The 22,420-nt window shown below is 51.7% G+C and overlaps 1 protein-coding gene across 6 annotated transcripts in view; it reads left to right on the top strand.

Moving 5' to 3' along the window:
• ITSN1 (intersectin 1) overlaps positions 1-22,420 on the top strand; it is a 147,821-nt gene that overhangs the window by 57,630 nt on the left and 67,771 nt on the right. For all 6 annotated transcript variants that reach the window (XM_045579840.1, XM_045579839.1, XM_045579842.1 and 3 more), the window contains exons 8-16: positions 1,639-1,739; positions 4,602-4,665; positions 6,145-6,282; positions 7,553-7,665; positions 9,015-9,277; positions 9,959-10,108; positions 10,199-10,339; positions 17,480-17,567; positions 17,667-17,806. In XM_045579840.1, coding sequence (XP_045435796.1) covers positions 1,639-1,739; positions 4,602-4,665; positions 6,145-6,282; positions 7,553-7,665; positions 9,015-9,277; positions 9,959-10,108; positions 10,199-10,339; positions 17,480-17,567; positions 17,667-17,806 — 1,198 coding nt within the window. The remainder of the gene's footprint in view (positions 1-1,638; positions 1,740-4,601; positions 4,666-6,144; positions 6,283-7,552; positions 7,666-9,014; positions 9,278-9,958; positions 10,109-10,198; positions 10,340-17,479; positions 17,568-17,666; positions 17,807-22,420) is intronic.

A 22,420-nucleotide genomic window follows, 5' to 3' on the forward strand; every position in this document is an offset into this window, starting at 1 on the left:
CCAGGGTCACGGCTGCCCACCCAGGGGTCACGGCTGCCCACCCAGGGTCACGGCTGCCCACCCAGGGTCACGGCTGCCCACCCAGGGTCACGGCTGCCCACCCAGGGGTCACGGCTGCCCACCCAGGGTCACGGCTGCTCACCCAGGGGTCCCGGCTGCCCACCCAGGGGTCACGGCTGCTCACCCAGGGGTCACGGCTGCTCACCCAGGGTCCCGGCTGCCCACCCAGGGGTCCCGGCTGCTCACCCAGGGTCACGGCTGCCCACCCAGGGTCACATCTGCTCACCCAGGGTCACATCTGCTCACCCAGGGTCACGGCTGCTCACCCAGGGGTCACGGCTGCTCACCCAGGGTCACGGCTGACCAGCACACGGCTGACCAGCACACGGCTGAGGTCCACATGAGGATCCTCTCGCCCTGAACGCAACCTTCCTCCTCCAGCACCGCGGGGCTCTGCTTCCTGCTCTCCGCGGGTGGCCAGTCTGTCAGCGGTGATTTATGCCGTTAGAATGAACAAACGGTCAGCTCTCAGCACACAGGGAGCGGGGAGGCGCGGAGTTTTAGGTGGCCATCGGGTCAGTGCCGTGAATTTCCAGCCCAGGCCTGTGCTGAGGCGGCTGACTGGTTACCTGTGGATGAGCTCGGTCTGTGTACATGCTCAGGAAGCTGGCAGCAGCTCTGTCTCGATAAGGGTAATCAGGGGCGGCCTCTGTGGGCAGCGCCCCAGTCCGGGTGCAGGGGCAGATAACGGCCTCCGGGCAGGCAGACGGGGCTGGAGCCGCAGGCACGGCGCTGGCTGACAATGCGGGAGCTGCTGCCGAAGTGCGCTCCGCAGCCCGGGTGGCGGTGAGTGCTTCTGCGGGTACTTTGTGAAGACGGACACGGTGGCCTTGCCAGGCTTCCCCGTGGGGGGCCGCCTCCTGTGCGTACGGAGCCTCACTCAGTGCGGGCCAGGCCGCCATGCAGGACGGCTGGAGGCTCAGCTGATGGGACAGCTCTGCTTTCCTGTGAGAAATAGGCGTCTTCCTGGAAGTGAAAGGAAGTGGCCAGTGGGCACTAGGCTCTCGGCGGGAATGGATGCGCTGTTGCTGGCCCTGTGTGGAGTTGTTGGCTCTTCACGGGGCCGGGGCCGGGGGGCCTGCGCTGCCCTCGGGCGGAGCCAGCTCCTCGCCCTCAGCGCTCCTTTCTGGGAAGGGCTTGTTCGTGGGATTGGAACTTCCCAGAACAGGACGACTTCCCGGATAAGACACATCCTGTGTGCTGGTGGCAGAAAGTTAGGCATGCTGGAGAATCAGTACCTGTGAAGGGAGGGTTTGCCAGCTGCCAGCACTGCTCTGTAACCAGAGAGCTGCTCTAGCGCCCGAAAGCCTGGCCCTGTTGGGCCATCTCAGGCCCAAGGGCCTGCCTTTGTGGACCCGTGGAGTTATTAAAGTGTGCGTAAAAGCCATGTTGCACTTACCCTGGATTCTGGAAAAATCATAAGCTTATTTGTATCTCTTATGAAAGATGTTTACGACCTTAAAAAGTGGGCATGCTCTTTCCAGAACATTCAGAAATGGCGGCTCAGAAGTGAGCAGAAGGTCAAAGGCAGCTTTCCAGAGATGGCTGACCTCACGCCTCCCTCTGCTTCCTCCACAGCGCCCCCCCGCTGGCCGAGTGGGCGGTGCCCCAGTCCTCCCGGCTCAAGTACCGCCAGCTGTTCAACAGCCACGACAAGACCATGAGCGGCCACCTGACAGGTACCGAGAGCGCGGGCTCGGAAAGGGGGCTCTGGGGAAGGCACTTCGTTTGAGATGTGGCCAGAGACAGGCTCCGGGCGCCGTTCCCTCTGGCTCCTTCCAGCCGGTTTTCATGGGGCTCCCAGTCTGTGTCCGTACATACAGCATAGCTACTGTGTGCTCGCCCGTGGCCCAGTAAAGGAAAGGAGACCTGGACCCTCCTCCCATCGCCCCCCTGGCGTGCACAGCAGGCCCTGGCAGAGAACCCCTGGGAACCCCGCGCCAGGTCCTGAGGCCGGCTCTGTAGGTGAACGTGGCCCGGCCCACGCGCAGGCTTACGGCAGTGAGAAGGGCAGGTGACTGGGGGGCGGGGGCCAGCTCTGCCACCAGAGGTGGCGCCACACTGCCTGTTGGCTGTGACTTCACGAAAGAGGCGAGTGCAGTATCTGACCTCAGGGTGGAGGGTCCTGGAGGCTGTCAGGGCGACGGAGGACAGCGCACTGTGAGTGAAGGGAGTGAGATGCTGAGAGGAGACTCAGTGCCCAGGGGGAAGTCGTTGCCCACTGGCAAATGCGCAGGAGGGCTGAGGCCTGTTTTCTGGTGTTGGGGACACACCTCCGTGCCTCCCTCTGCACACGGTCATTACACACATCCTCCGTGCCTCCCTCTGTACATGGTCATTACATACACGTGAACAGCCTCCCGGGCCGGCCCTGGGGAGTGCTGGGCAGGGGAGCTGTCAGCTGCTTAGCATGGTTTGCTTGGTCCCTTTATTGAGCTGCATCCATGTGCACATGTGTAAGTGCATAGGCACATAGTCATGTGTGCTCTTGCATGTAAGGTAGACGTTGACAGTGATGGTAACTGTGTGCTGGACGTGCTGGCTCCTGCTGTGGCTCCTTGTGCGATGGGCCATCGACCGGGCAATGTGGAAAGGTTCGGGTTCGGGTTAGAATTGGGGTTATGGTTATGGTTCAGGTTAAGATTAGGGTTAGGATTGGGGTTAGGGTTATGGTTATGGTTATGGTTAGATTCGGGTTAGGATTGGGGTTAGGGTTATGGTTATGGTTCAGGTTAAGATTAGGGTTAGGATTGGGGTTAGGGTTATGGTTCAGGTTAAAATTAGAGTTAGGATTGGGGTTAGGGTTAGGGTTGAGGTTAGGATTGCAGTTAGGGTTAGAGTAGGGGTTAGGATTGGGGTTAGGGTTGGGTTTAGGGTTAGGGTTAGGGTTGGGGTTAGGGTTAGGATTGGGGTTAGAGTTGGGATTAGGGTTAGGGTTGGGGTTAGGGTTAGGGTTGGGGTTAGGATTGGGGTTAGGGTTAGGCTTGGGGTTAGGGTTAGGATTGGGGTTAGGGTTAGGATTGGGGTTAGGGTTAGGATTGGGGTTAGGGTTAGGGTTAGGGTTAGGATTGGGGTTAGGATTGGGGTTAGGGTTAGGGTTGGGGTTAGGGTTAGGGTTGGGGTTAGGGTTAGGGTGGGGATAGGATTGGGGTTAGGGTTAGGGTTGGGGTTGGGGTTGGAGTTAGAGTTAGGGTTAGGGTTGGGGTTAGGGTTAGGATTGGGGTTAGGGTTAGGGTGGGGATAGGATTGGGGTTAGGGTTAGGTTTAGGGTTAGGGTTGGGGTTAGGGTTGGGTTTAGGGTTAGGGTTGGGGTTAGGGTTAGGATTGGGGTTAGGGTTAGGGTGGGGTTAGGATTGGGGTTAGGGTTAGGGTGAGGGTTAGGATTGGGGTTAGGGTTGGGTTTAGGGTTAGGGTTGGGGTTAGGGTTAGGGTTGGGGTTAGGGTTAGGATTGGTGTTAGGGTTGGGGTTAGGATTGGGGTTAGGGTTAGGATTAGGGTTAGGGTTGGGGTTAGGGTTAGGGTGGGGGTTAGGATTGGGGTTAGGGTTAGGGTGAGGGTTAGGATTGGGGTTAGGGTTAAGGTTGGGGTTAGGGTTAGGATTGGTGTTAGGGTGGGGTTAGGGTTGGGGTTAGGGTTAGGATTGGGGTTAGGGTTGGGGTTAGGGTTGGGGTTAGGGTTAGGATTGGGGTTAGGGTTGGGGTTAGGGTTAGGGTGGGGTTAGGATTGGGGTTAGGGTTGGGGTTAGGGAGGATGCTATCTAGCCCCTCAGCACATCCTGGACTGAGCCAGGCCGGAGCCCCGCCCTCGGTCACAGTGCTTTTGCTGGCGTTCTCTGCGGCCTCCTGGGCAGGAACCTGTGGTGCCGGCAACCCCTCACCCTCGGCGGTTTCAGTGGCAATGGCTATGCGTGTGTCTCCGGGCGGTGCTCTCTGAAGTGAAGGCGCTGAAGGCTCGGTCCGGGCTCGTGGCCGCCCTCCCGTGGCCACCCTGGGACAGGCCCCTCGGGCAGTGCGGTGCCGGGGATGGGGACTCGGCGCTCCCTGCAGCCTGGACACCAAGGCCTCGTTCAGGTCCAGAGGGAGGACATTTACCAGTAATTCCACACGGAGCTGACTGTGGAGGAGAGGCGGGATTCCGGGAATTCTTTCTGAGCGCTGTGCCGCTCGCCAAGATGTTGTGCAAACTCACTGTCTCTGGTTACGTCTGTGCAGAAATGGCTCTCGGCCAGGCCCTCCCTCCCCTCCTGTTCTCTGTGCCCTCCGGCTGCTCTGGTGGTCGTGGGGGAGAGTGTGGAGACACTGCTGGCTTAGACAGAGGCGCTCAGAGCCTGACTCCGGACCGAGGGCACTGCCACTTCGAGGCTGATTTTCCACTCCCCGTCTGTCATCCGTGTGACAGGCGTGGGCTGTGTGCCATGCTGCGTGTCCCTCCCGTTTCCTTTGAAAAGCCCCGGAGGGAGAGTGGATGGGTGAAGTGGGGGCTGCGTGGGGTCCCACGGCCGGGGTGCTGGGTCACGTGACACTGTCTTCTGGCTTCTGCAGGTCCCCAGGCGAGGACGATTCTCATGCAGTCGAGTCTGCCACAGGCGCAGCTGGCTTCTATCTGGTAAGGGGGACGGCCTCGGTTTGTACACAGAGACCCCTGATTTCTTACATGGGACGGCTTCACCCGTCTTTTCATTAGTGCCATTATTATAGGGGGCGTGGAATATGCTTACTTTTTCAATCACTTGTAATGATTACCTGTCCCACATGTTCCCATTTTGATTCTGAAAAATGCTAAAGCAGAGCAGTTACTGTAACAAGCTCTCAGGAACTCATAGTCCAACCTGAATGGTCTCCAATCTGGCCAGTCTGATCCTCCTCTTTCCGGTATTTACAGCCAACTCTGCTCTGATGGCATTTTCACCTACTGATATTTCAGCTTGTGTCTCCAAAGAGATGAATTTTTCTTAACATGCCTGCAATACCAGCTAATCCACCTAAATTTAATAGTAATTCTTAACACATTGTGGATGGATCATGAGAATTCTCCTTCATATTACAGTGTTTTACAAAGTATCATACTTTGAAAAGATATTTGCTTGTAAGAACATGAAATAAATAACTTCCGAAAGCAATGGGTATTTAATTTTAAAGCGTGCCTTTAACATTTATGTGAAACGTTTTTTGTACTCGTTCAGTAGAATCTTATCTGGCCAGTGGGCAAAGCCAGCAATGAAACTACTGGTCCGATGTGTGTTAAGGTAATCAGATAGCATTCCGCCCGAGGCAATGTCAGGTGTAAGAGGAGCTTCTTGACTTAAGCAGTGTTTCCCAAACTTCTCTCATGATGAGAATCACCTGGTGGAGTTGTTAAACTAGATTCCTGAATCCCAACTAAGAAGTGCTAAACTAGAATTTTGGGGAACATATAGGTAAAATTGTGTACTTAACTTAGTGCTCTGTTAAGTATACAATTTTACCTATATGTTTCCAAAAATTCTAGTTCAGCACTTCTTAGTTGGGATTCAGGAATCTGTAGTTTAACAACTCCACCCGGTGATTCTCATCCTCAGATTAAAGAGCAGAAAACACCGCAGCTGTGGCCAGAGGCCGCAGAGATCCACTGAGGCCAAGGTCAGGGCTGGTCTGCTGAGCCCAGGGCCTCGCACCTGCTTTTGTGAATGAAGTTCTGTGGTGGTGACCCGCCCATGTGGCTACATATCGTTTGTGGCTGCTTTCCCGCCACAAAGACAGATTCGTGTGATAGAGACTGTGTCCTTCAACGCTGAAATAGTCACTGCCTGCCCGCTGGTTGCTGAGCAGAGTTCAAGCACACGTAGCATGTACGTGTGACACATTTGAAACGGCTTGCAGGATAGAGGAGAGTGCAATTATATCATAGGTGACCTTTGTTGCATGCTAACTATCCTGTCAACTCCATGGATGGTCTCATTTCGTCTTTGCAACAGCAGTATGACATAGGTGCCGTTTTATAAACTGAGGCACAGGGAGACATCATTGGCTTGGAGGCAAAGTAAGCAAATAGAACATGTAGATGGCGTGTGAGGAGGAGCCAGTCACAGCTGCTGCTTGTTGGCAGGAACCTCTCGGACATTGACCAGGACGGGAAGCTCACGGCGGAGGAGTTCATCCTGGCCATGCACCTCATCGACGTGGCCATGTCCGGCCAGCCACTGCCGCCCGTGCTGCCCTCGGAGTACATCCCGCCCTCCTTCCGGTAAGGAGCACCGAGCCATGTGCCCGGTGCACAGGCCACATGGCTCTGGGGGCTGTGTGCCAGGCATCCTATTCCTGGTGAGAGCCAGGGTCCGAGAGCTCAGGACCTGTCCTGGCTCTGCTCACCTGGGCGCTCAGTCCAGGCTTCGGGACTCTGAAGGCAAAACCTTTTTCTTTTTTCTTTTTTTGCTGGGGGAGGGTCTTTCCTTCTTTAGTTTGTAAAAACCACAATCTCTGTGAAACTCGGTAAAGCGAGGTCTGCCCGCATTAGTGAACCGTCCAAAGCCGGGGGCTGTTTTACCCATCGGTGTGCCTGAAGCTCGCCAGAAGGCTTGGCAGTGTGAAACGGCGTGCCTGTCCGGGGCAAGCAGGCGCGGCGTCTGCCTGGACCGCTGCCGGGGAGACGGGACGCTGGCCATGGAGACAGTGTGGTCGGGACAGGAACGGGGGCATTTCCAGCTGAAGCCCAGCCCAGGGGGGTGGGGAGGGCACCGAGGTCCACGGGAGAACCTGCAGTGACCAGCACCTCCGCCCACACAGCACCCACCCCCCTCCCGATAGACCAGGAAAAGACAGATCCGAGCCCTGCCAGCGCAGAGGGAGAGAAAGATCTGCGTTCTGTACTGATTCCTCAAACACAGGAGAGACGACAGAAGATGGCATCCTAAGAGTTAGAGAAAGGGACTGTAGCTGTCAGAGGGGCTGGGACAGGGCAGGCTGAGCGGGCCCGGGTGGCAGTGTCTGTGGCCAGAGGGGGGCGGCGTGCTTAGAGGTGGCTCTGGCTCTGGCTCTGGCTCTGAGAGCAGGCTGACGAGTCCAGGGGGACCTGTCAGTCACCCACGCTTTAAGGGCGTCAGAGGGCAGCGTTCCGTGTCTATGACGCCCAAGGGGACAGGCATTACACAGAGGGAGCGAGTCCGGGCGGAGTGGAGCTCCCGTGATGGCGATGGCGATGGCGATGGCGTTGGCGATGGCGATGGCTCAAACCCCTCCCGTGTTCTGGCCTGTTCTGGCCGCCGGGCTGCTCGCCAGTTCATTTCTTTGAGGTGCCCCAGTTCTGGCGGTGGTTCCGACCATTTGAACATGCTTAGCACTGAGCCTGATGACACTCACGTACTCACTTCTGTAAACTGTAAATAGTGAGGACTAATCTTTGTTCTCACTATGCCATGCATGCCGCCTGATCTTTTAAAAACTTTTTCCACAGTTAGCTCACCCCACCTGGACAGCGTGACGTCACTCTCTCTGTTTTCTTCTTTCCCCCTTCGCAGGCGCGTCCGCTCTGGCAGCGGTGTGTCCGCCCTGAGCGCGGCCGCAGTGGACCAGCGGCTGCCGGAGGAGCCCGCGCTGGAGGACGAGCAGCAGCTGGAGAAGAAGCTTCCCGGTAACTCGCTCTCGTCTGTCACTCAGAGGTTTTCTCTTCGGGCAGAGAGGCAGAAATAAGCCTGGGGCATTCTTGCTGTGTTCCTTTAACTGACCTTCGGAAGGAAACACGGCTAACATGCTTTTAGCTTTGTATGGATACATGGAAATGAGAACGTTGTGTACTCTGCAAACACACCCTTGTTCCAGCTTTTACATGGACATCGGATTGTTTACTCAACAAACACCTTGTAAATGTTATTTATATGGCACTCAAGTTAGTAAGTCTTTAAGGAGTTGCTTAATACCACCAGAAATAGGAACTAAAATCACTGTTGCTTTCTCATGTTGTTGGGGAAAATTGAAAAAGCCTTAATAACAAGAAGCTATTTTAAATGTAACATGTAAATGATCTTCATTTACAAGGATAACCCCATCACAATATTAAAATACTAGAGGCCCGGTGCACGAAATTCTTACTTGGGGGTGGGGTCCCTCAGCCTGGCCTGTGCCCTCTCACAGTCCAGGGCCCTTCGGGGATGTCCGACTGCCGGGAGACAGACAGGCTCCCGCCACCACCGCTGCTCTCACCGGTCATGAGCCCGGCTTCTGGCAGACAGGCGCCCTGTGGGAGCTTCTGCGTTGAGTGCTGCCTCCTGGTGGTCAGTGTGTGTTGTAGGGACTGGTCATTCACTGGTTAATTTTCATATTAACCTTTTATTATGTAGGATTCTAAGGCAGCTGTAAATTATTAGTGGTGGTGATGGTGATACTAAGAATAAGTGAAACGTGCCAGGGAGTGTGTGCTCAGTACTTGGTCAGTGTGGTTTTGTTGCCTTTAAGGTGCTCGGTGGTTGACTGACACGCTCAGGACAGCAGCTTCCCGTTTCCTCGGTAAATCCGTGCTCACCGCTGAGCCGTGAGGGGAAATGTTCTCTGTGCAGGTGTGCTGAGGACAGGGAAGAGGAAGTGTTAAGGATGCGTGGCCCATGCCTCCGGAAGGCGATGTGTAACTAGGGTTAAATGTCCATGTAGAGTCATCAGGGCAGAGATGGGGTCAGCTGCCGAGTCAAGGTCATGGAGAAGGAGACGCAGAGTGACCGCAGGAGAGGAGGTTTTCCTAGAGGACGCAGACTTGCCGTGGGAAGAGTCTTTGGAAATGGCATTCTGAACGCCATGGTGTGGCGCTCATCGGGAAGGGGAGTGTGTGGGCGAGGAGCGAGGGGAGGCATTGTCGCTGCTTACGAACGGGCAGGAGGGACGCGCGGGGGCCTGGTGTGCGCCGATGCCGCAGTTCGAGAGGCCTCGAGCCCTCCTCCCACGGGCGTGCTGAGTGTGACGTGTCATGGCTGTTTGCGTCTCGTTTCCCAGTGACGTTTGAAGACAAGAAGCGCGAGAACTTCGAGCGCGGCAACCTGGAGCTGGAGAAGCGCAGGCAGGCGCTGCTGGAGCAGCAGCGGAAGGAGCAGGAGCGCCTGGCGCAGCTGGAGCGCCAGGAGCAGGAGCGCAAGGAGCGCGAGCGGCAGGAGCAGGAGCGCAAGCGGCAGCTGGAGCTGGAGAAGCAGCTGGAGAAGCAGCGGGAGCTGGAGCGGCAGCGCGAGGAGGAGCGCCGGAAGGAGATCGAGCGGCGCGAGGTGAGCCCGCGGCCCGGCGGGCGGTCCTCCTGCTCCTCCTCGGCCCCCGTTCCCGAACATGCCACCCCAAGGAGCTCCTGGCCCACTGAGCAGTTACTCTCCCTTCCCCCGTCCCTTCACCCCCGATGTCCCTTCTGTCCATGCAGGGCCCTGGCCATGCCATGTAACGGGTCGGACAGTGTGGCCTTAGTGTCTGCTCTCGCTTACATGCTGTTTTCAGGCTCATCACATTCTAGCATGAACAGGGCAGTGCTGTCTTCTGTGGCTGAACTGTACTCCTTGATGTGAATGTACCACTTGTTACCTGTCCATTCATCAGTTGATGGGTATTGGGTTAGTTTACTTTTTGGCTACCCTGAGTAATTTTGCTATGAGCATTCACATACAAGGTTTTGATAAGACAGTTTTATAACAAGCCACTGATATCGGTTAAGTATTTCTCCAGACTTCCCTCTGCGCTCATGTACAGTGTGGAGACACGAAGGTTTGTTTGGTGGAAAGGTGAGGATTCAGTGCAGATTTTTTAACCGCTGTATTTAAGTTTTATTTTGTAATGGAATTTCTTGAGAGTTTAATAATATGTCATCCCTGAAGGAAAAGCTTTTCCTGCTAGCATTTCTTCAGCGATAGTGTGCAGTGTAAGACCGAACAGCTAACAGCCCGTCTGTGTGTGTGTCCCAGGCCGCAAAACGAGAACTGGAGAGGCAACGGCAGCTTGAATGGGAACGAAATCGAAGACAGGAGCTACTAAACCAAAGAAACAAAGAGCAGGAAGACATCGTGGTCCTGAAAGCCAAGAAGAAGACTTTGGAATTCGAATTAGAAGCTCTGGTGAGTGAAGTTGGATTATGTTTTGGGAATATATTGACATCAAGCCATTAAGATGGTAATATTATTTTTATTATTTCTCATTTGTCTAAGAATGATAAAAAGCATCAACTTGAAGGAAAACTTCAAGATATCAGATGTCGACTGGCCACCCAACGGCAAGAGATTGAGAGCACCAACAAGTCCAGGGAGCTCCGGATCGCCGAGATCACCCACCTGCAGCAGCAGTTACAGGTGAGAGGGTCCCCGGCCGCTCAGCCAGCACCTCGCGCTTAGCATGTACTTTTAGCATGCACTCAGCACCACACGCTTAGCATGCACTCTGAGCATGCACTCAGCACCACGTGCTTAGCATGCACTCTGAGCATGCACTCAGCACCACGCGCTTAGCATGCACTCTGAGCATGCACTCAGCACCACGTGCTTAGCATGCACTCTGAGCATGCACTCAGCACCACGCGCTTAGCATGCACTCGGCTCTGGGAAGTCGCCATGCAGCAGATGAGGTCCTGAATAAACAGGCTGCCGAGTAAACCCTCTCAGCCACGCTAGCTGAGTGTGTGCCTGGCCAGGCGCTCCGTAGGTATGAGGGTCCAGCCGTGAGCAGAGGGAAAGCCTCGCTGTGTGCAGGGCAGACAGACACTGACCAGACAGTCAGGTGTGCCCTCCGTTAGAGCGTGCACAGTGCGCTGAGAGTGAGCGGGGAGGAGACGGCCTGGCTGGGAGGGTTGCAATCTTAAGGTGGTGGAAGGCCTCAGTGAGGGTTTCATTTGCCGGAGACAGGAGAGGCGCAGCTAAGCCGGGGGAGGAGGTGGGGCAGAGCTGGTCCCGGAAGGAAACAGCAGAGAGAAGGTCGGAGGCTGCAGCTGGTCTCGGAGGTACAATGACAGCAGGGAGACCGCTGTGGCTGGGCAGGTGGGGCTGGATCGCGGAGGACCTGCCGTCCATCACGGGACTTCGGCTTTGTCGTGACCATGACAGTGAGGACGTGCAGTGTGAGTGTTGGGGGAGTGTGAGAGATGCACGTACAGGGAGAGGCTGGGGACACAATAAAGTTCAGCTTTGTCTATTACCTGTGCAGAGCTGACCACCACGTTGTCATAACATCACTGGTCCGGTTTCGGTTGTTGAAGCGGGGGATGGGGAGCATCACATTCAAGTAGATGTTGTCCTGCATGTCATCATGTCTTAACTGTGATTTTATCTCAGCTCCTTTTCTCAGCACGATGATCGTGACAGTTATCCGTTTGGTTGCGTCAATCAGTAGTTTTTTCTTTTTCATCATTGAGTAGTGTTTCCTTATTTATCCAGTTACCTGTTGATTGACATTTAGGCTTTTTCCAGTTCCCGACTTTTGTGGAAAAACAAAAAACAAACAAAAAAAAACCTGCAGTGGCCATTTATTTCCAGGTCTTCATGTGGAAATATGTTTGATTTCTTTTAGTTAAATTTTAGGAGTGGAATTTCTGTGTTTATAATTGCGTGCTCAACCCTCTTTGACTGTTTTCAAAGTAGCCGTACATCTCGCATCTCACCAGCGGTGTGTGAGTGGTTCAGTTCCTCATCCTTGCCAGCACTTGGCATTGTTATCATTTTTCACGTTAACATTCCCACTTGGTGTGGACAGTGTCTGGCAGCGGCTCTAATTTGCATTTTCCTGAAAGCTAATGCCATTGGTGTCCCTTCACATGTGTGCTGGCATGTGTCCTTCTGTGTATGTTTTTTGTGAACAAATCTTTTGCCCATTTTCTTATTAGGTTGTTTTTATTAGTTTTTATTCTTTTAACAAGTCCTTTGTCAGATATGTGACTTGCAAATATTTTTTCCCAGTCTATGGTTTGCCTTTTATTATTATTATTTTTTGTAATGATACTTTTTAAAGTTTTAAATTTTGATAAGTCTTATTAAGTTTTTCTTTTATGGTTATGGTTTTGTGTTCTATCTAAAAAAAATCCTCGGATAGCCTAAGATTGCAGATATTGTCTCCGGTTTTCTTCTGGTGGTTTAATAGTTGAATTTTCATGCTTAGGTTTAGGATTCATTTCAAGTCGATTTTTATTTAAATAGAAGGTTAGGGTAAGGTTAATTTTCCTCCATACCAGCACTTAGTTGTTCTAACAACATTTATTAAAAATACTATCATTTTCCCCACTAAATTACTATGGCAGCTTGTTGAAAATCAATTGATCGTATTTGTCAAGGTCTTTTTTAGACTCTATTCTGCTCCATTCATCTGTGTCTGCTCTTTCACCGGGACCTTACTCTGTTGATAATTGTAGCTTTATAATAATTTTTTAAACCAATTACTCTGAGATCTTCAGTATTATTATTATTTTTTTTACATTGTTTTGGCTACTTTAGATCCTTTACAATGCCACATAAGTTTTATTTTTATTTTATTTATTTTTAAATATATATATATTTTATTGATTTTTTACAGAGAGGAGGAGAGAGGGATAGAGAACTAGAAACATCAATGAGAGAGAAACATCGACCAGCTGCCTCTTGCACACCCCCTACCGGGGATGTACCCCGCAACCAATGTACATGCCCTTGACCGGAATCGAACCTGGACCTTTTAGTCCACAGACCAATGCTCTACCACTGAGCCAAACCGGTTTCCGCACAATGCCACGTAAGTTTTAGAATCAGCTTATTAATTTTTACAAAGGCACTTAGAATTTTGATTGGTGTTTCATTGATTTTATAAATCAATTTGGGAAGAATCTACATCTTGACAATATTGAGTCTTATGGTATACTAGTATGTCTCAGTTTTATTTCAGTTGTTTTAAATTTCTCTAAACAGTGTTTTGTAGTTTTTAGTGTATAAGTCTTGTACATATTTTGTAAAGTTTACCCCTAAGTATGTCATGGTTTTGGATGTTATTTCAATTTCCTATTATTTGGTGCCAATATATAAAAATATAATTTATTACTACCTTACTGACCTTATGTCTATGGTATTGCTTAACATACACATTCCTTAGAGTTTCTGTGTACATAGTACATTGTTTGCAAATGAAGACAGCTATTTCTTATTTCCAGTCTAACTTCCATGTTTGTGTTTTTATTTATTTATTTATTTGTCCGAACTGCATTGGTCACAGCCTCCAGTGCTGTTTTGGGTAGAAATGGTGCCTGTAGGTTTGCTGGTAGCTGCCCTTTATCTAGGGCCTTCTCTCCTGTCCCTTTTCTGCTGAGAGTTACGGTCAGAACAGGTGTCTGACTGGGTAACTTTTTTTCCTGTTTTGGTTGAGATGTTTACATGTTTTCCCCCTTGCTTTTTTTTTCTTTTTTCTTTTTTTTTTTTAATACAGTGGGGCAAAAGTAAGTTTACAGTTGTTTACTATAATAGTACATGGAAAATAATGTAATAACTATTAAATAACAATACACGAATAAACTTTCTAGTACTCAACTGTAGACCTACTTTTTCCCCACCTGTATTATGACTTACTTTGGTTGAAATTTGAATGTTAGACTACCTTCTATTTCTGGCATAAACCACACTTGGTCATGATGTATTGCCGTTTAAAAAATATTTTACGAGATTCAGTTTGCTATTATTGAATATTTTTTTCATTTAAATTCATGAGAAATCTTAGTTGATAGTCTTCTTGTAATGTCCTTGTCTAGTCTTGGTGTCAGGGTAATAAATATAAAAACAAGCTGGAGAGTATCCTTTTGTTCCTAAGTTTACCCCTAATTTAAAAATTTTCTAAAAACATTTGTGTTGAAATGGTATTTCTTCTTTGAGTATTTGGTGGCATTCACCAGCAAAGCCTTTGTGCTAAGAGTTTTCTGTGTGGCAGGACTTTTAATTGCAAAAAAAAAATTTTTTTTAATTATTATTTATTTATTAATTAAAAAAATATTTCTTGATTTCAGAGAGGACGGGAGAGGGAAAGAGACAGAAACATCAATGATGAGAGAGAATCATTGATTGGCTGCCTCCTGCACAGTCACCACCAGGGATTGAACCCGCAACCCGGGCATGTACCCTTGGCTGCAATCAAACCCAGGACCCTTCAGTCCGCAGGTCAACACTATCTACTGAGCCAATTCACCTCGGGCAAAAATTTATTCAGTAGTTGTAGGGCTGTTCAGATTCTCTATTTCTTTTTGAGTCTTTTGATAATTTCTTTCAATTAATTTGGCCTGTAATCAAATTTATTTGTATAAAGTTGTTTATAATATTCTTTTATTATTCTTTAGAAGTCTGTAGTAGCTGTAGTAATGACTTCTTTCATTCCTGGTACTGAAATTTTGTATTTTCTCTCTCCCTCCCCATTTCTTCCTCTTCCTTCTCCTCTCCCTTCCCTTCTTCCTTCTCTTAATTCTCTCTTCTCTTCCTCCTCATCCTTTACTTCATCAGTTCTTGCTAGAAGTTTATTGGTTGTATTGATTTTTTAAAGCCTTTATTTTTATTATTTTTTTCTCTATGGTATGTTCATTTTTTGTTTCATTTATTGAGGCTTTTTATTTTCTATCAATACTGAGTTTAATTTGCTTATTTTTAGTTTCAGAAAGGGGAAACTTACATGATTGAATTTGGACCTTTCTTCATTTCTGATATAAACATTTTAAGCCATAAATTTCCCTCTAAGTATTGTTGTAGCCATATTACACAAAAATTTTAATGTGTAGTGTTTTCATATTCATTCAATTCAAAATATTTTTTATTTCCTTTGTCATTTTTCCTTTGATGAGTTATTTAGAATTATGCTGTTTAATTTGGATTTTTTCCCAGATACCTTTCTGATTGCTTTATGGCTCAGCGTAGGATCTGTCTCAGAACCTTGCCTGTCACTTGTAAAGATGTGCCCTCATGGTTGGGTGGAGTGCTCTGTAGTCGCAGTCAGGTCATGCTGATTCATGGAGGTTGTCTTCCACATTCTCACTGGTTTATGACTTCCTTCAGCTGCTGAGAGAGGATGTTGGACTCTGTCATTTTCTACACGTGGGTTTCTCTTTAGTCCTGTCAGTGGTTCAGGTTCTTGGAAATCCCAATCAGTTGGAGCCATAATGTAATAGTATTAGATATTCACTGCCACAAATTGCTTGAAAACATTATCCCAGCTCTCTCTGTCTTTCATTAACTTTATGAGCAGTTTCATAAAACATTCCCTTGGAAAACTTAGGAGTGAAGGCCACGTGTTTATTCGTTATCACACCAGACACACTTAGCATGTTCACTTATCTACACTAATAAAAGAGAAACATGCAAATTGACCGTATCTCTGTTACGCCCCCTGGCCATGCCCAGCCAATCTGGAGCGAGTATGCAAATTAACCCAACCAAGATGGCCGCAGCCACGGAGCAAGCAGGAGGCTTGGGTTTCCCTGGCAATGGAGGAAGCCAAGCTTCCTGCCACTCTGGCCGGCCTTGGCTTCCGCTCAAGGCTACAAAGTTTCAATTATAGAAGATAAATAAATCCCAACGAAAATGGCAGCGGCCACAGAGCTGGAGAAAGGAGGTGGCTTGGGTTTCCCCTGGCGATGGAGGAAGCCAAGCTTCCTAGCTGGTCCTGGCCTCTACTCAAGGCTACAAAGTTTCAATTATAGAAGATAAATAAATCCCAGATACCAGGGCCTCTGCTTGGGTTGCCAAGACCCCTGGCCTACAAACCACCACAGGCCCCTCACTCAGGCCGCCTCATGCTCTAAGGAACCCCCACCCTGATCTGGGACACCCTTCAGGGCAAACCAGCTGGCCCCCACCCATGCAGGTTTCTATCCTATCTAATAAAAGAGTAATATGCAAATTAACCATCACTCCAACACACAAGATGGCTGCCACAAGATGGCCAGCAGGGGAGGGCAGTTGGGAGGCACCAGGCCTGCAAGGGAGGGCAGTTGGGGATTATCAAGCCTGCAGGTTAGGGCAGTTAGGGGTGACCAGGCTGGCAGAGGAGGAAAATAAGGGGCGACCGGGCCTGCAGGGAAGGGAAGTTGGGGAGGGACCCAGGCCTGCAGGGGAGGGCAGTTAGGGGTGACCAGGCCTGCAGGGGAGGCCAATTAGTGGCAATCAGACTTGCAGAGGAGCAGTTGGCAGGGGAGTGGTTAAGGGATGATCAGGTTGGCAGGCAGAAGTGGTTTAGGGGCAATCAGGAAGGAAAGCAGGCAAGCAGTTGGGAACCAGCGGTCCTGGATTGTGAGAGGGTGCAGGCTGGACTGAGGGACACCCCCCACACACACACAAATTTCATGCACCAGGCCTCTAGTCCTATATAATAAAAGGCTAATATGCAAATTTTCTCCTCAATTGGGAGCTTGACCAGGGGGTAGGGCTGATTGGCCAACTGCCTGCAGCCCCTCCCCGGCCAGCCTGGCCCCAATGGGGGCAGACAACTGGATCGCCCCCCTCGGCCCCCACTCCTCCATGCACAACTTCGTGCACCGGGCCTCTGGTTGATAAAATACAAATCTGGGGCGATCTGTTGTATGTTCTGTTTTGTCAGATCTGGGTGAGTGTGTGGGTTGTTCACATGAGAAGGTCATCCCAGGTCCTCCCTGTGCAGCTGCCAGACCCCGCTGCTGCTCACACACGTGGCACACAGCGCCTGCTGGCACGCAAGCCGTGTGCACTGAGGGGGTTGTCCCGGAAGGCTGGCTCTGAGCCTGGTGAGAAGCATCTTCAGAGACACTTCTGTGTTTTCAAACCAAAAGCCAGTACAGAGATATTTTTTTAATGTGGGTAAAATAGAAGTTAAACATTCCTTACTATACACTGGGAAGGCTGTCATGCTATGAAAGGCACAGAGACTGTTAGGATAGTTTCAGCTGAACTCCAGCAGGGCCAGTGCTCGGCAAGTCATCCATGAAACAGCCCTGTCCCGTGTGATTTGGGTCTTTTCTCAAGTCGCTTAAAAAATGCTGTTTTAAGAATTGTGGTGCGGCTTGAAATGGCAGCTCCTTTCCGAGTGTGGAGTGCCTGTGCAGCCCCGTGCCAGGCTGGAATCTCTGGTTTGTGTCCAGCTTCCCTTAAACCCCGTGGTCGGCCTCAGCGGGGCCATCACAGAGCCACGTCCACGGCAGCCAGTGCCCGTTAACCCTGCACCTGTGGCCCCGGCCCCCTGGCCAGTGCCGTGGAGAAGCCGGTGCGTTAATGTCTCGCCAAGTGCATTTAGACAGGCAGAAAGTCAGTAACTGGTAAGAAATACCAGGGAGCTGTGGCCATCTCAGCCCGATCTCGGGCAGAGCATCGGCAAACGGAGCTCCTTGGAAGGAAGCAGGTCGCGCCCTCCTGGCGGCCCAGTGCGCTCACCCGAGGCCTGGGCTGCGGTGGGCGTCCGGGGCACAGAGAGCGAGCGGACGGGTCTGTGGAGGGGCGGGGGCCGGGCCTCCCCTCACTCACCGCCTTCCCCCCCAGGAGGCCCAGCAGATGCTCGGCAGGCTGATCCCGGAGAAGCAGCTCCTCAGCGACCAGCTGAAGCAGGTGCAGCAGAACAGCCTGCACAGTAGGTGTCGCTGTCCTTTGCTTTTACTGACAAGAATCCCTCCCTTGAAAGAAAATTAAAAACCTGGCTTTCTTACCTTGCAATGTTTTTCTGAAACAGGAGACTCACTCCTCACCCTCAAAAGGGCCTTAGAAGCAAAGGCACTGGCTCGCCAGCAGCTCCGAGAGCAGCTGGATGAAGTCGAGAAAGAAACGAGATCCAAGCTGCAGGAGATCGACATCTTCAACAACCAGCTGAAGGTAACGCCGTGCCGGCCGCGCCCTGCCCTCGCGTCCCGCCAGGCCGGGCGGTGCCCGGTACCCAGGCCCAGGCGGGAGGTCCATCAGGCTGGCTGACATCACACAGTGTGCAGGCACGTCTCCGCTCACGTGTAGAGATGATTCTGGCATCTTTAGATCGTGGCCAGCGAGTGGCCCCAGCATGCCGCCTGTCTGAGCCGAGGGCGCTCCCTGCCTCTCCGTTGTCTGGCTGACCCGTCAGGGGGATGCCAACGCCAGGCCTCAAGCTCCGCCTTCCATGGGTTCTTTGAAGACCCCTGGAGAGGGGCCGTCTTCTCTTTTAAACCAAGAGTTTTCCTGCCAGTTGTGTCTAGGATTGTCCTCGAATGCAGGTCTTTATTTTGTTGCCTTTCATTTTAAGTGGATTGTTTAATAGAGAGGTTGCTCTGGCTCTGTCCGGATACGGTGTGTGAGTTTGTCCCAGTCGCACCGAGTTCAGACAGTGCCAGCGCTCGGAGGGAGTGGGAAGGCGCTGTCCCATCTGCTCTGACGGGTGCCTTCAGCTTCACTGCCCAGCCTCGTCCCCTTAGGATGTGACTCTGATGGTCACCCAGAGCGCACGCATTCATTCCCATCAGCAGCGGCCACAGACTGTAGGCTGAAGTGGACAGTGGAGTTTTTAGTAATTACATTCTGATAGGAAATTGGATTTTATACGTTTTTCAGGTACTATGTTCCTTTTTTAACTTAAAATCCTTTATACGGACTTCGGCTAATTTAGCTTTTGTAACTAAGAAAAAAGTAAAACTCCCATTCTTTTTTATTAAAAACAGAAAAATTAGGGAGCATATTTGAGATTTTTAATTGACCTTTGAATTGAGATTCCAGGCTAAATTCTGTAGACATCCGAGTTGAGATAGTTGTGCTTTCCCCCCCAATGACAGGTAGTGAATTTTTCTCAATTGTACAATTCCAGGAAAGTGCTCTTAGGGGAAATTTTTTTGAGCCAACTTAGTGATTTTCCCCCCCACTTAGCTCCTTACTTATACAGAATGTGTGTGTGTGTGTGTGTGTGTGTGCACGCGCCTGTGTGCTAAGCTTTCTTTGTCAAAGTTAGTAATGATGAGTTAATTAAAATTAATCGCTGTATCTGAGTGAGTCTTTCTTCTTGACGCACTGTGTGCGAGATGGGGGACACTCCTGGTTGCTCGTGGGGAGGCACAGTCCACCCTCCTTACAGCAGGCGCCACCGCTGGGAAGGGACGTCCGGTGACTGTCCCTGCGCGCGTTCTGTCACACGAGAACCTGTGTGTCTTTATTTAGATTTATGGTGTTGAGCTCCTGAATTTCTAGTAATTAAGGTAGACTTATTTTGTCTCTTTTCCGAGGCAGCCTGAGGCAGAAACCAGAAGCAGAGTTATCCTCCAAAAAAGTTAGACCGAATGAGCAGGAAATGTGTGAACTGCTCTCTGGTGGCCCCTCACTGCAGTTACCTTTCTCCTCTCTGCACAGCGCCTGTGCGGAGCGTCTCTGACAAGGAGTCCGTCATGTGCAGTGGACGCTTCTTTCTCTCTCAGTGACCCCACGTCACGCAGTGCTTCCACTGTGAGTGTCTCCAGAAGCAGCGAGCGGAGCCGTCCGTGTTCAGGTCAAGTGGCCCTGTGCCCGCGCAGCCGGCTCCGTGAACTTGGCCGCGGGCCAGGCTCTGAGGCAGAAGCTGGCTGCTCCGGCATTTAATTTGTCAGGCGGTGGCTCTGGAAGCACTTTGGCTGCGCGCCAGAGCTGTCCGGAGTGTTTTATGGCGATAATATCTCCATTCTCCGGGAAGGCGTGCTCTTCCTCCGCGGGTGAAGGGCTTTCACTTATCTAATACAAGATGGATCTTTATGTGCCCATCATTTTCCTATTGAGGCTCGTGATCTGTTTGGTCAGCGCGCGTGGAAAGCCAGAGTTCCCTACAGGAGAAGGCCCACGCCCCCGTTTGGCAAGCGGTTCAGTGTGCTGGCGAGCCAGAGCTTGTGCATGGGCCCTAGTGACGAAACTGCGGTGTCCCAGAATTCTGTGCGCATTGCTGGTGATGAAGATCTCATTTCCATTCATATCCACTTCACACTTTATGGGAGTTTTATCTTCCCTGTATTTTTGTGTGACATGTAGCTAAAACTTCTTTAATGAACGTTTCAGAATTTCTTATTTCCTAAGAAAAGTATCACATTTTTATTAGGAGGTAGGTTAAATTATTACACACTGTATCTAGTGTAAAACATATCAGAGCCTGGAATAGAACTCAGGAGAAAAATCAGCAAAGTTGAACTTGATATTCTATTGTTGGAGAAATATGTAGCAGAGACATAGTCATTAGTTTTAGGGAGACCCACCCATGAGATGTGGGTTTTGATTCTTAGCAATTTCTTACTGGTTCAGTTTCTATCTTGGTTTTAATAGAGAAGTAATGACATGATTGAAGGGCATTTGCAGGGTCCCTTCAATGAGGTTGCCCAGCAGCAGCTGACAGAATTGCGGACGCTTTTCTGAGCTGTCTCCCGATGGTGCTGTCCTTTCCCAAGGAAAGCTTAGTCAGCCTTTCAGCGCTTCCCTGCGAGGTGAAAGGGCGCTCCTCAGTGCCTGTCACTGTGCTCGTGGCTTTAAATGCTGGGCAGAAGGCGCAACAGGGCAGCCCTCTGCTCCGCTCCGCTCGGTGCCCGGTCCTCAGATACAGGCACGAGACACCAGCCCTTGTGTCATATCCCTTCGTTCCGAAGATTGCCTCTGCCAAGTTCAACTTTTTAAACAAGATTCTTAGCAGCTTAAGAATCCCGTTTCCTGCGTGTCTTGGTTCACGCCATCGTGCCCTCCAAGTCCAAGGAAGGGCGGAGAGCCGGAGCGCCTGCGTGTGCGGCACCCTGGTGTCTGACAGCCGATTGGGGGCGCAACGGCGGCTTCAGGTCTGGATCCCGGTGCCAGCGCGTCTGCTCCTCCATGTGACGTCTGTGGGTTCACAGCCCCGTTTCCCCGAGGAGCTCCTGCAGCCAATTCCAAAGGCAGGCCCAGCGAATGCCGGGAGCAACGGGAGAGAAGCAAACGCCGACAGGAGGCAGCAGCTCTTCGGCCCGGTCACTGAGCAACAGCAGAAAGTGCCCGAGGGTCACCCCATCCCGGCGGAACCCTGAAACCGGCGCGGCAGCGCTTCGGGGTGCGGGCTGGCCTCCCGGGGCTGCGTGTGGACAGCAGTGCATTCTGCACTCCCTCGTGGCACGGAGGCCTGCGGGGCCCTCAGGGACACCATCGGCGTGAGGCCAGAGCACCGCAGCATGGGGACTGTTTCCTCATCACACCGGCCGTCCCGAGGCGGGCACCACGCTCTGCCCTGAGGGGCCGCTCCGGGAGCTGAGCCCTGAGCTCGCTTCTTCCGCTTCTCACTAGATAGAGCCGCTACTATGGCTCCAGCGGGGTGTGACTTCAATCCGTGGCCTCACAGGGCACCTGCACCAGCGCCAGCGCCAGGAGCCAGGGCCGTGGAGAGCGAACGTGCAGAGCGGCCTCCCGGGAATGAGAAGTGCGTGTGCCTGGCTCCTCTCAGCGGCCGGTGCTCCCCAGGACGTGGGGCCGGTGTTTTGCCTGTCGCTCTGCCCGCGTCCACGTCTCCTGCGTAACTTCTCTCTGTCCACACGCACCCAGGCTGCTGGGCATCAGGCAGGCGTCACTCCTTCCTGCCCTCTTGCCGCCTCTGTGTTGGATCTCAGCTCAGAGGCACTTTGCTGACTGCTCACGCCTTTTGGTTTGTTCCTGCACTGAGAATCGAACCCTGAACAGCAGACACTGAGAGAAGGAAGGCGTGTCTGAAGTGAAAGGTCGTCTACGATGGAACAGGCCCGAGCTGAGATGAGCTGGTCCGCCGAGGCCGCTGGGAACCAGGCTGGAGTGCCGGTGCCTGCGGGCGGCAGTGCCGTGCCTGCTCGTTGGCGTCCATTTCCATAAACGTCCTTTTGCTCCAGTTTGCCATCATTGGAGCTGGAATTTAAATGGCATCAGAAGGGACTCTCCCGTGGCTCTGACCTGCCTTTTCCAGGGCGCCAGTGTCACTCCTGCACGTCCTGGTGTGCAGACATGCGCATCACTGTGAGCTGAGGGTGCAGATCACACAGCACAGGCATCGGCCCACTTGGTCTCCGTCTCAGAAATAGCAAACTCAGATATCGATCCCATTCTCATTGACGTCATTGGAGAATCCTGCTTATGCCTGAATCCAAATTCCTATGGGAAGGCATCCTGCTGAATTCCTAATCACATGAGAGTTTACATCCCGTGGCTGACGGTGAGAGGAGAATGGAAATGGCCTCTTTCCCCGGGTGTGTGTGTGTGTGTGTGTGTGTGTGCGTGCGTGCTGTTCTTAGCGCCGTGAAGTCCGAGAGGCGTCGTCGCTGCCCCCGTCTGCAGTCCTGGGGGTGTGCTGACGCGGTCAGATGGTTCAGTGACTGCGCGACCCAGAGATCCTGCCAGCGCTCCACTCCCGGGGATGCTGGCTGCTGAGCCTGGCGGCGACGCCGTCATGGCTTCAGAGAGAAGCTGCTCTGAGAGGGGATGTGAAGCAGACGGCCTGGGTGGGGCGTAGGAGGTCACGGAGCAGAGGCATGG

This window comes from Pipistrellus kuhlii, unplaced genomic scaffold, assembly GCF_014108245.1.
Source record: "Pipistrellus kuhlii isolate mPipKuh1 unplaced genomic scaffold, mPipKuh1.p scaffold_m20_p_118, whole genome shotgun sequence".
Classification (NCBI taxonomy): domain Eukaryota; kingdom Metazoa; phylum Chordata; class Mammalia; order Chiroptera; family Vespertilionidae; genus Pipistrellus; species Pipistrellus kuhlii.